This window comes from Egretta garzetta, unplaced genomic scaffold, assembly GCF_000687185.1.
Source record: "Egretta garzetta isolate BGI_Z169 unplaced genomic scaffold, ASM68718v1 scaffold154, whole genome shotgun sequence".
NCBI classification, from domain to species: Eukaryota; Metazoa; Chordata; class Aves; order Pelecaniformes; family Ardeidae; genus Egretta; species Egretta garzetta.
The window spans coordinates 4605452-4619716 of record NW_009259600.1 but is presented as its reverse complement, the minus strand read 5'-3'; the positions used below and the strand labels follow the sequence as shown (position 1 = coordinate 4619716).

General features: G+C 36.7%; 1 protein-coding gene across 1 annotated transcript in view; it reads right to left on the bottom strand.

The window, feature by feature from the left end:
• The window catches only part of VPS13B (vacuolar protein sorting 13 homolog B), a 482902-nt gene that overhangs the window by 217828 nt on the left and 250809 nt on the right, over positions 1–14265 (bottom strand). The window contains exons 23-24 of the mRNA XM_035893844.1: positions 8183–8403; positions 3218–3424 (exon numbers count right to left, since the gene is read on the bottom strand). Coding sequence (XP_035749737.1) covers positions 3218–3424; positions 8183–8403 — 428 coding nt within the window. The remainder of the gene's footprint in view (positions 1–3217; positions 3425–8182; positions 8404–14265) is intronic.

The following is a 14265-nucleotide window of genomic DNA, read 5'->3' as shown; positions in this document are numbered from 1 at the left end:
TTTCCCTTTCCCACCCACAACATTGCTACAGAACTCACAGACAACAGGACTGTCCATAGTCTCAGGAACAGTGTTGTTCGCTACTTAACACATGCTGATCTGCAAAAGTTCATTGTATAGCTTCAAATCACTTTGAGATTTATTTTTACTGTTGGCCACCAGGAGATAAAAAAGAAAAAAAAAAAATCAGGTAAAGTGATAACTACGTTGATTTAAAATGGTGATAGAGTGCTTCAGATAATTTCCCCTCCACTGGCTACCCATTCTTTTCACCTTACAGTACCACTAACTTTTTTCAAGAAATCACAAGACTGATATCAAAGGTGCTCTTCAAGTATAAACACTCACTCACAATTTCATAAAAATAATAGTAGCCACAAACTCAAATACAGCATTTTTGTAGCTACTAGTCTTACAGGAATCTAAACTCTGGCTTGACTTCCCATGACAAAGATTCTCTCCATGTCTTTTTTTCAATCACAGTTACTCAAAACCTTTGCCTTTCTCTTTTTTTACTGTTTATTAAAACCCTGGTACGCCCTACATACTGTTTTGATTTTAATCACCTCAACACACCCAATGTTCCCACCCAGTTAATCAGAAATGGAATAAGATTTTCCTTAGCTGCTGAGCCAAAAATATTACTCTCCTACTTGAATAACTCTGTGAATCTTTTCCTGACAATACAAAAATTATTCTCCTAATCCTCATTTTCAATTTTTGACCAAGAACAACTTAAAACCTCAAATATTTGGCCATGTATACATTCTCCCACCTCACTGTCTCCATTAAACAAGCAACACCTGCCTCAATACGCGATTCTATCTGTGCACTTATATATCCCTTGTGCTGGCTCTTTCTTCTGGACTGCTTTCGTATCCCAGCCACAGCCAGAACACCTTGGGCTGACAGCTCTGAATGGAGATGATGGACAGGAGCTCTATCCCTCAGGCTTACAGTCCTATGAACTATGGCTTCATGCAAACATTTTCTCCTGTTTGTACCTTTCTTTCGTCTTCCCTATCTTTATTAATATCCTCAGAGAACAGTCAATTTTTAAATTTATTTATCCTGCCTAAGGACAATGATACATGCCTTTCAAACCAGTTTTCAAATCTCAGTTGTAAAGTGCTACGTCAACTTTAAGTCCCCTATTGTGAAAAAAATCCAATATTAATGCCATGTGTTTTAATAGAACTTTCTATTCTAACAAGATTGAAATTATGGTCTTAGCTTCAGAATGGAAAAGGCTGAACACAAATTCTAACATTGTCCTTTGTTGGCTAAGTCATCAAACCTCATTTAGATCAGGAGAAGATTTATTTAGCTAGTGCATAACATTTGTTGAGAATAGGAAGAAAATTAAATAAGTGATGAACAACATTTTGCAGAGGGGTAGGATATGGCACTGAACTTGGACCCATACTACCAAAATAATCTTGGTAACATATGGATTAAAACAATTACTGAATCGGTTTCAAGTAATGCTCCAAGTACAGCATGTACTCCAAATACTGCTGTCTGTATAGAAGGTCAAAACCAAATCATTATTTATAAAGCTGGTGGTTTCTGATTTTAGTGAGAAAGGGATTTGATGCGAGTAGGTGAAAAAAATACTGGGTTTGTGACCCCATTGTTTTCTTACTATTATTGCTTACCTTCAATTCTCTATCCATTGCAAAATTTTCCCAACTGAGATCACACACACGTAGAAATACACCAAACCCAAGACTATTCAAATAATCTAGAAATGTTTTAGTGAAACAACTTAAGAACTGAAACTCTAGCTCAAACACTGCTTAATGACAGTTACCTCTGTGTGCGTGTGTGTGTGAGATGCATAGAAAAAGTAAGCACTAGTAACCACCATTTCATTTTCTCCAAACCCAGGAGCTAATGTAAACCATACATAGGGTTAAAGCAATCCTGGCCAAATGAATATGTAATTGCACTCAGCATTCAAACTGCTGTGTATTTGCCTGTGTTCCAGAACAGTTCTATGAGGTGCCCCCAAAATTGCTGTGCTTATCCTGAGAATGAAACCCAGTCCCTCAGAACTGTCTCCCCGCCTTCTAATAGCTTTATGTTAAGAATGAAGAATTGCATACGTATGATATACCACTGTTAGACCTTCAACTCATCTTACACATTTTTGTCTCTCTCCTGGAGCACAAACAAGGCCAATTCATTACATTAACTAGTAAGCCTGACAGGGGCACTAAGAAAATCACAAATACTGGGCCTATTCAGTTGCACAGCCTCCTGTGAGCACCCATTCTACTATATCAGCTACCTGGTGACTCACAGCTAATGATACTCATGGATGAAGTTTTACACTCTATTCATGCTGATAAAAGAATTGGCCTGCTCTCCTCAGTATGGCAGAGAAGCAGAGCTCCTTCCCATGCCTCAAAATAATATTTTATAGTCTTAGGCACACAAAGAGATTAAGATGAGGTACCAGATTGCTCCAGGCAGTTATGCAGTGCTGTAAATCAAGGAAATAGAAATACATAAAACCAAGTGTTCGATCTTTCTTATATTTGAAGCTGCATACCCAAATCCTCATGTGACTGAGTTACAAAGGCACTCCTGAGACATGGGACAGCTGGGAGAGGGAAAGGACCTGAGCTCCAGAAGTAGTTCATAGATGGAGGGTAACAATGTCTGGGTGGATCTGGGGTGAGCACACAGCTGAGTGACCTGCAAGGCCAGCCCTGGGAGCCTTCACTGCCCCTGTCCCTCTCCTGGTGGCCAATACAGGCTACGCACAGCAGCTCTGCACCAACTCAGGCATCGTGCTGACTGGCTTCAATGTGACAGGCTGACTGCCAAAGCTACCTGGAATGACCCACAAGCAGCACAGGTATCACAGGTACTTCCAAAACACCAGTTACTGCTCTAATAATTCTGGACTTGAAAAATGCCTTATGCTTCTTGACCTGAAAACACTAACTAATTTTCTAACAACAGTTAACATTCATTCATTTCAAAGAGAAACAATCCAGACAAATAATAAACATAGGAATAATACAGCATTATTTTCCCTCCTTCCTCTTCTTCCACCAAACCGAGTAATGAAGTATTCTTCATTAGTTTATCAGGGCAGCTACCTTCCATAGGGACACTACCGCTCTTTCAGATCCTTCTGATTCTCACTTGACTGTGCACCACACCTTGTAAGTCAGAAGTCACACTTTTTTTTAAGAAAGCCTACCTCAGTAGTGGTGCCAATGTCAGCAGATGGGCTGTATGTGCTGGTATCTGGTGGAGCCGTACCAACGCTACTTTTAACTGGAGAGCTAGGAGGAGCTGGTCCTGTCATCGTTTCAGTGTAGACAGCAGATTGATACAGAATTCCTTTCCTCTGAATTTTATTCCAAACTTTACTTGTGATCTCAGCCAGTTCATACAGAAGCTGCACCTGAAAAGAAAAAAAAACCCTTTTTTAACATGAAGCTTTCCTTAATCAGGTGAACTGAACTTCTCACCATTTATAATGTTCTGATAAGCAACTACATTGTAACTAAAATAATTAACATCAGTTACAGTATAGTGATTTGGATAAAAATAATCTGTGCTTTGTCTAAGCATATAGCACATAGCTCAAAAACAACCAATAACATGGTCTTGTGAAACTTTTACTAATGTCAATTTTAAAAATTAAACAAAAATAATTTATGGTATATTTCATATGTATAGATACTGCCGCTAGAAAAAGGAAAACACATAAAACTTTATGAAATATTAACGATGCAAAAATTATTCATTTAAATGGTATTAAAATAATGATCCCACACAACATATGAAGCTGTCCTACATTTTAGGAAGCATATCCACTATCAGACTCAATAGTCTCCTGGCATACATCATTCCAATATTCAGAAATACACTGTTTAACTTGCACATTGTTTGACTCAGTTCTAAGATATTTACACAAGTTTTTGTAAATAAGCATTAATCACGGAATTTGTATGACAACATACTGCAATATACTGCATAAAACAAGCTCAGAGAAAACTGCAAACAATATATAAGCAGATCCACAGCTGGATACCATACCCAACTTGCCATTATAAAAAATGGAAATTCTCATATTTATAAGAACTTTAAGCCTCAGGACATATCTACTCTATGAAGCTGGCTTCTTATGTGGGCAGAACAGATGCAGAAAAACACTGTTGTCAATCTACATTTGATATAAAACAGTACTTGATTTTGTGCGTGAGAGTGTGTGATGAAGTTTCAAAGTACATGCTATAGTCCTTTCTTAAGAGGTAAAGTGCTGGAATTTTATAAAAACGTTCTTAATTCATCCTGGATTTTCTTTTGAAGTTTCAAGGCTTACACTGAGCAGGTCAAATACTCTTTTGACAGAATTTTTCCTTAAAGGAGATAAACTTCTTAGTACTTTTTTTGTCCTCATATACAGAGCAATCTACAAACAAACAATAACTCTAGCTCTGGCAAAAAGTTCTTTTAGTTATGCTTTGAAATATTTTGTGCCTGTAGCACTCTGACATGCACTGGTAGCCTTTAAATTACTAACTACAAATTTCTAAGTTTTCCTGAGTCTTTTCCATATAACACAGGAAGATCAACTAATAATGTCCATCTGATTGACTAAGTAATATAACATTAACTGGTGTTGACACTTTTCTGGCAAAAGAGTCTCTAGAAAATTAATAGGTTACAGGCACATACCCAAATCATACATGCTTGCAATCTCCCCTCCCTCATAATATTTTTTTGTCAAGAAACTAAAGGATAATTTAAGCTGTACTTGTCTTAATGAAGCAGGGCTTCCAGAAATTTAATAATGCTACTGTTTGCAAAGGCACAAAATAACACAAAAGAAGGGAAGATGCAACTTCTGTGATAACACACATGCTCATACACAAGATAAAGAGGCTTGTCATCTGCTAATCCAACAGTGAAGAGTTTAAATCTTACCGGGGTTGCAGCAGTCATAATTATTAGAGCTAATAATTACTTATGCTAGCAGGGAGATTTTTTAAAGGTGCTCAGGCTAGAATCTTTGCAGCCACTCTGAAACAGTGGCTATTTCAAACAGCAGTAGCCACGTCTCTGAACATCACCAGCAACCAGACAGCCAAGTAGTAGGACTCTAATACTCTACCCTACTCTGAAACCAGAGACAAAACAAGTTCACCAGGAAAAAAAGCACACTTTGGTTAGAGGGGGATGATTTTCATGGAGATAGGTTACAAAGTAGAAAATATGAAAAAGCCTCACCACAAACCTCATTAAAACAAAAAAGAAGGCACATGTCTATATGTAAATTAAATTTAAAAATTTCAGATAAAGAGCTGAAGTTATGTCTTCGATTATTTTTAATACACTTTATTTTATTTCATTGGCTGTTACTCATTAAAATGCAAATTTCTACTTGCACTTCTTCAAGTGAGTAGTCTTATTATTTTGAAAATCCATTTCTGATTATATTAGAAGAGTTAATGTAAATGTAAGGCCTCTCTTCTTTATAAGTATTTTTGAGTATAACAATTAATATATTATAATTATTTTCAGCACACTCTATTCAAGAGAAGAAAAATGGTATGACAAAAATAGGAATAACTCTGCCAGTGTTTGTTAAGAAAAGTTTCCCTCTCTCACTGCTTCCACTCCCTCCCCAGCAAAACCACACATAACTCAGTAAGACCCCACTGACTACTTGGCAAAATCTGTAAAGTTCAGTATGTTACAGCATTTTATACTTAAAAAGTAACACATTACTGCAAAATTGAAAATTACAACAAAAGGCAATATCCTGGCAATTTTGCACACTGGAAGTATCTACTGACTTTAAAGGGATACAACCATCAGAACATGGTTTCATATTAAATCATAATAGTCATATAGTAAAATACTTCACCTTTGCTACCAGTTAACAAATTCACTAAATATCACCTACTTTAAGGCTGTCATCTATAGACAAAATACAGCCAGTCATTCTAAAGACTCAAATTTCATTGTTATTCTACTGTGAATTTATAACTAGCAAATGCTGTTTATGTGATTGTATTTTCCATCTTCTGTTCTTGAACATCTGGTGAAAGAAGACTGATGGGTTTTCTTTTCCTCCCTTTTGCATAAGTAAAGCAGAAAGGACAAGTAAGGCAACTGTAAGGCATGAAGTACAGCTCAAGAACCTTCACTAAACTCAAATAATTTATCCACATCCTTTTGGTCATTCTAATACTTCAGTAAATTAATAACATCACAGTGTACAAGGACATTCTTTAAGACAATTTAAGACAATATTTGGTCTGATATTCCACTGTACAACTTGATTTTAACGTTTCACTGTACTCATAATATGATTTCCATGAAGCTTACAATTTACATATTTAATGCAAATATTTTCTTACACTTTGCAAAACAAATTATTTGATTAAACTTCGGTGAGAAAGCTTGAAAATGTCTTTTATGTACTCCATTTTTCATTTTAACTCGCAATACAAATTTAGATAAGGGTTCCACTTATAACAATGTCATTCTGCTTATAAATTAATACTATTACTGTATTACATATATTAACCATGAGTAATGCATTTGGAGATATAAAAAAAAAAAAATCAGAGCTGATCAGACAATTTGCTGGACTTTCACTGAGTGTGAGCCAATCAAACGTAGCAAACTGTTTTGCTACATGAACATCTCAAAATATTTATCAGTTCTCCACATAGCTGCAATATCAATATTAATTTTGTACAGTTCTATGAAAATCAATACAGAATAAGGCAAGTTTCCTTAGGCTGTGAAATTATGACATATGAATGCATTAAATGTTATGGAAATACCACAAAGTTGCAAAGTAAGGCTTTCAGAACACTTTAAATATAAAATGTAAAATTGTCAGCAAAATCATAATTTTGTCCTTTCCTATTTATACATTTATAACAGTGATAACCCTTTATATGTGCAAGCACATGTGTCATACGCTTTACAAGTCTGAGTAGACCTTGTTGAGGCTGCTCAATTTTAAATTTTAATTTGCCATGTCCAGTATGCAAACTCACTCTACCAATCCTCCTCCTAGTGCATGTGAGCTCACCCTGTGCAGAAGACAATGGCATATAGCAAATGAGTCAGAAATCACTTGGCTGGAAGGTAGTGAATGGGGCAGGAGACCACACATTGAGGATAAAATAAATAAGTAGTTTAAAACACTTGTTTCATTCATAGAAGATGGACTGAGGCAAGGTAAAAACTGGTTGCAACTGAGAAACATATTGTAATGAGTACACACAAGGGATAACATTAAAATTAAAACAGCAACCTTAGCTTTAGTATTCCCAGACTTAGGCCATAGGTCCATAAATCCTTAGAAACATGACGTGCTATCAGATCAAAATTATAATAGTCTGTGTTCTTTTCTTTTCTTTCTATTAAATGAAGTAATAACCAGTCCATTTTGTCTGTGACATCCATTGAAAAAATCTGAACATACGGCTAAACTTTGGAGCAGGCAGCACATGAATGCAGAGCCCTACTCAGATCTCAAGAGATTTGTAATTCCCAGGAATGAGAGCATTCTCTCCAGTACCACTGGAAATGTTGCAACTGTCAGGTAAGTGTTATTCAAGCTGCAGTAAAGATTACTAAAAATTTTGCATAAAAAACCCACTCTATTTGGAACTACAGAAAACTTGATCCAGGTCAGTAAAATATAGGGTGCACTTTCTGAGAATGTAGCAACATCTCTGCCTTTTAATAAACATGAGGTGGTATTTTTGTTTACACACATTCATCTGGGTTTCTTTTCCCCTTTAATAAAGGATACCATTATTTGCCTAAAAACATTTTATGTTCAAATAAATTTTAGTTCCATGAAAATATGGTAAAACAACACATTAAACCACTTCAATATATGAATCCACAGTGACAGCAGAACAGCATTTAATGGTACATCTGCAATTCATTTCACTCCATCAGCCAAAAGATGCATTTATACTGTAGCTATTACACTTTGAGAAGAGTTTAAGTTACAAAACTTGAGAGAGCTTCAAAGCAAATCTTAATCTAAGCACCTTGATCTTGATGGCCCAGTTAAAAAAAAATTAAGATAGAAGAGACCCTCTTCAACAAAATGCAGAACAATTGTACTTAAATCAAGTTATTTTTAATTTCCTTTCATAAATCAATTAAACATACCAACCTGGGGGTTGGAGCATTTTATTTCAAGGGACTCAAGGTCGACATGGAGGCAGACAACAAATGAGTGTCTGGATTCTGGCCCCGAAGCAAGCAGTTTCTGTGAAGTAACAGCTAAAGTAGAAGTACAGCCCATTGGTTCCACTAAGTTAAGTGTCATCTGTTGTCCAAGAAGAGTATATATACTGAAATGATGCAGACTAATAGTCCATGGAAAAGCATCACCTAATGATTAAAAAGAAGGGAAAACAGTTAAGTAGTTGCATAATAAAAACTAGGCTAGTATTTCCTCAAAACTCAGTTATGGCCTTATCCTGAAGCCCCTTAGAAGTCAGCAAGTGCAATCAACAACCATGAAATTGATTCTAAATTTTCACAAATATAATTCAACCATCAATTCCATTCTATACCTCGAAATCTAAAGAAGAGAAATAATTTTTTTACAACTTTGAAAAAATTGAAATCCATTGGAATTTTAACCCCAAACTGTGAAGAAACGTGTACAATGTACTCTTTAAAGAACATTATTTTTGCTTCATATGATTTTCCTCAAACACAGGAGTATCCTGAAATCACCCCTCACTTATTGCAGCATATGGATGGCAGAGGCAGTTCCTTACATTATATACTCATATGTGTTTACAGGTTTTGATACTAACAAGGAAAATTATCTTTCTTCCAAAAATCTACAGCTTGCATCTCAACAGAGTGGTGCCACAGAGTAAAGTTAGTGAGACCTTGATTGCAGTGCAGCTCCTTCCGCTGCCTCCACTTAACTTCCTAGGAACAGAATGGTGATAAATTTTGTAAAAACAAATTACTATAGACATACACTGAGCATTTCATTTGTCATATTTAGGAGGGAGCCTACCCAAAGAAGTGCCTGGCAGCCTACCATGAATCATTATCAAGAATAATCAGCGAGGGAATAGGCAGTACCCAGTTGAACAACAAAATGAAACAGTGAAAGATATGTGTATAGTTCTCCTTTTACCTGAAACACATATGATTTTTTGCTCTTTAGAAGTACAAGAGCATAAAAATTACTTCAGGTTTGTTTGTTTGTTTGTTTTTTTCCTCTAAAGAAAGTCTTCATCATTCCACTTATCAGATTTTCTGCTGAGGAACTTGGTTCTCTTTATCCCCACTTGAATGACAGAGAGTCTGTGCCCACCATGTGAATTTTCAATCCATGAAGAGAAACTGCCTGCCCCCATTCAAAGTAACATACAAGTGGTTGGATGCAGTCTCAGATTCAAACACAGCAGGCTGGTGAGCATCCACAAACCTCAGCCTGGGCTGAAACAGTCTTCATCAGAGAGCACATTCATTTGTAGGAAGACAAGAAGAAAAGTTGTGTCTAAACATCAAAAGCAACATTGTTTATAGGATTTCTTTCAAAAATAATTCATTAGTAGGAAAGAAGGAAAAGACAATGCCACACTTGGCAAATATTTTCTCTATACCCAAACTTCCCATCCATGTATACTATTGTTTTGTCACCCAATTGCTGAGATTCTTTTATAAGTAAACCTGACATTGCCTTCAGTGGAACTAGAGCTCACCCCACATCTCTTATGAACGAGATTATAGAAGATACACATGAAAGACCCCTAGTATGGTTGAAGATGCATGAGGTTCAACAAGGCCAAGTGCCGGGTCCTGCACTTTGGTCACAACAACCCCATGCAGCGCTACAGGCTTGGGGAAGAGTGGCTGGATAGCTGCCTGGTGGAAAAGGACCTGGGGGTACTGGTTGACAGCCAGCTGAATATGAGCCAGCAGTGTGCCCAGGTGGCCAAGAAGGCCAATGGCATCCTGGCCTGTATCAGGAATAGTGTGACCAGCAGGAGCAGGGAAGTGATCGTTCCCCTGTACTCGGTGCTGGTGAGGCCGCACCTCGAATACTGTGTTCAGTTTTGGGCCCCTCACTACAAGAAGGATGTTGCATTGCTGGAGCATGTCTCAAAGTAACATACAAGTGGTTGGATGCAGTCTCAGATTCAAACACAGCAGGCTGGTGAGCATCCACAAACCTCAGCCTGGGCTGAAACAGTCTTCATCAGAGAGCACATTCATTTGTAGGAAGACAAGAAGAAAAGTTGTGTCTAAACATCAAAAGCAACATTGTTTATAGGATTTCTTTCAAAAATAATTCATTAGTAGGAAAGAAGGAAAAGACAATGCCACACTTGGCAAATATTTTCTCTATACCCAAACTTCCCATCCATGTATACTATTGTTTTGTCACCCAATTGCTGAGATTCTTTTATAAGTAAACCTGACATTGCCTTCAGTGGAACTAGAGCTCACCCCACATCTCTTATGAACGAGATTATAGAAGATACACATGAAAGACCCCTAGTATGGTTGAAGATTCTGGTTAATTCCTGATTTACCATTCTCATAAATCCTTATTTTTAATTTCTTCAAACATCACTATGGATTTAAAACACTTGAAAATGTATTCATTAAGATATTTCAACTGCTTTGATAACTTTAAATTTATAAATACCACTTTCAGATCTTTGGCAGTTGACTGACCTGATCACCAGACAATTTTCAAAGAATGGGTCATTTATCTGCTATTTCCAATAGTTTAGCAAGACTCTTTTCCTGCAAAGTGTTTGAGTTATTTTAACAATACACATAAATACAAATTTTTGCTATGTGCAAGCACTTTCTCTGGTAGTTATTTGATGCACTTTGTTTCTCACCTAGACTTAATGCTCATTATAAGCCTTTCCATATGCATGAGATACAATATTGATAAATGTACTTGACTAATAATTGTTATGTTCGCTCTCACTTTTATATGACACTTCTCTTTATTTTAAAAACAGATCACAGAAGTGGCAGTTGTACACAGTGTTGTGTATACAGTGTTGACAGTTGTACAAAAGAGAAATTTTGTTTGTTTAAAATTAGTAATAGTAGGAGAGAGACCATGAAATCTATATCATGCATGTGATCCGGGATCTATTCCCAGGCTTGCTAAAGGTTATTCTCTGCAATCCTCAAAAAGCATATTGACTACTCTGTCTTCATTTCCCTTGCTGTACCCACATTGCAGGGTCTTTACACAGATTTCCAATGCGCTTACATTATCATGCAACATGCAATGTTTAAAAGGAAAAGATACTGCAATCATTACATGTTACATCACTATTGTACTTCATCCCAGTCATGCAACATGGAAGCAGTTGTGTGGCTGCATAATCCAAGGTGCACCCAGTCGAAAGCCCTAAGGGCTCTGCCCAAGTCCAGAGCTCACTTTCAGCGGATAAGATTTAGTTCTGCAGGCTTCAAAGGTAAGCACAAACACACAGGCTTTTCTGACTTAAACGTTTACCAAGATACTAGAGAGCTCTAACAGCTGAACACAACATTAACAAGTTGTTTATTCAGAACTTCATTGCTATTCAGATACTGAAGAATGTCACTAAAGTGTGAGAACTAATTTTATAAGGTCATTAACCATAACAGATAAGTTAAATACAATAATTACATGTTTTACAGATGGTGACATTGACTATAAATGCAAATAGTGCACTATTTGAACATCAAATTCATCTCACAATTGACAGAAATTGTTTAGCACTTACTATATTGAAGCTGAGTATTTTTTTTACATCTAATGCAAGGTGATGAACAACCTCCCAAGGGATGTGCTGGTTTTCAAGATGCAACTGGACATGGTGCTGGATAATCTCACCTAGACTCCCTTTGCCACAAAAGTCTGATGATCATTCAAGGTCTCTTCCAACCTGGGATGCTCTATGATTCTGTGATTCTATTTTGACATCCTCAGTGAATACTACCTCATGGATTTATCATCTGATTGATTTGACCTATAAAGATAATACTTAGTGTAATTTAATAACTTTTGATGAATTTATTTAGTTGTATTTGTTATTCAACAGAAGTTCAGCAGAATACCTCATTCTTTATGTGGATAAATCCATTTGTGTGTAAGTTACTTAGTATGACTGAGCTAAGTTATGTTTCTGAATTGAAGTACTGTACTTAAAATGTTCTTTTAAGTATTCCTACAAACTACAGTTACCTCAGAAAATAAATGTATCAGAACTCTGAAAACAAATGGAAAGACCTGATTGTTGGATATTGTATAAGCTGTTTTTACAGTATGTTGACATCTTGAGGTCAATAAGTCTCTGTGACTAGGCTGCGATATCCCCAAATGACAGCATGACTATGCTCCCTTTTCTTCCTCTCTTAGTTTTTTATGTAATAAGAAAAATAAGTAAGTGAGCACACGGCTTTCTTAAAAGTAACAATGCAGCCTTTTAGTTCTATCTTCTTTATAAAAGAAGGAATGATTAAAAAAATTCGTTTCCAGGAAAAGTAAGGTTGAATAAATATAATTTCAGAGAGATGGTAACATGTCTTAAGAATGACAGTATGTCCTGTCCTGAAGTCTTGTTCAAAGACAGAATGCAAATTAAGAGACTCTCCCAATAAAAGTCCATAAAAATTATTTACATCTACATGGGAAGAAACAAAGAAGGTGACTTAAAAGCTTTGAAAAAAAAAACTTTTTAACAGTCTGTGTAGGGGGGAGTTTTGGCATGGGAGAAGGCAGCAGCTCCATTAGAGAATCAAAAATATCAAGATTGTGAGAACTTCTGTTTGGCATTATTCCCAGAGCACAAAGCCACACACAAATAAATTCCTTACCATAGGCTTTATCCCAACCAGGGGGATTCTTTTCTCTCACTAGGATCTTTCCTTCAAGTTTGACAAAATTCAAATGACTTCTTACTTTCATAAATGGTTTACATTACATCATCAGTTTAAAACAAACAAAATACTTTGGTTAAATTTATTTATCTTTTATCTGACACTATGATTAGCAAATTAGATCATTCCTACTGAAAGTTATTAGGGAAAACACATATCTTTGACTCTTTTTTTTTTTTTTTTTTTTTTTTTTTTCTTTTCAGTTGGCAGCATCTCTAATACGACTTTCAGTACTAAAAATTACAATTTTATTCTTGTGGCTGTGAGTTAAGGTAAAATACAGGAAGGAGGAGAAGGGTCCAATATAAGTGGCAGAACAAAGGGAGTGGGAAAACACTGTTATAAATCCAAACGAATTTCAGATGGCAGGAGCAGGAATAGCTCTTGAATGTGCTTTTCACTTAATTTTTCACTGCATACCCTTTATAATCATTTATGTTTTAGCAATCAGTATGCAGAAAACACTTAATTTTCCCAGAAAATGCTGTCACCAAAGCAATGGAACAATTGCTGCATCTCCCTCTCTTTATCTTAGAGTGAATACACAAATCAGCAACAATTCTTTCCAAATAATATAGTTCAAGAATACAATAATCAACTAACTGTACACCAGTGTACTGGTCTCGACTGGGAAAGACTTCATTTTCTTTGTAGTAGCTGGTATGGTGCTATGTTTTAGATTTGTGATGAAAACTGTTGATAATGTGTATGTTTTAGTTATTGCTGAACAGTGCTTGCACAGTGTTAAAGGTGTGCTCTTCTCACACTGCCCCACCAGTGAGGAGGCTGGGGACGAACAAGAAGTTGGGAGGGGACACAGCTGGGACAGCTGACCCCAAATCACCAAAGGGATATCCCACACCATATGACATCATGCTCAGCAATAAGGGCTGGGGGAAGGAGGAAGGAGGAGGACATTCAGAACGATGGCATTTGTGTTCCCAATTAACTGTTATTTGTGATGGAGCCCTACTTTCACAGAAATGGCTGAACACCTGCCTGCCAATGGGAAGTAGTGAATTAATTCCTTATTTTGCTTTGCTTGTATGTGCAGCTTTTGCTTTAGCTATTAAACTGGCTATCTCAATTCATGAGCATTCTCACTTTTACCCTTCCAGTTCTCTCCCCATCCTGCTAAAGGGGAGTGAGCGAGCGGCTGTGTGGGGCTGAGCTGCCTGCTGGGCTTAAACCACAACAACTGGCATTCCCATGAAATTTTAAACTTGGTTGTGGTGGTTTGACCCTGGCTAGATGCCAGGGGCCCACCAAAAGCTGCTCTATCACTCCCCTCTAACCGGACAGAGGAGAGAAAAGTAAATCAAAAGG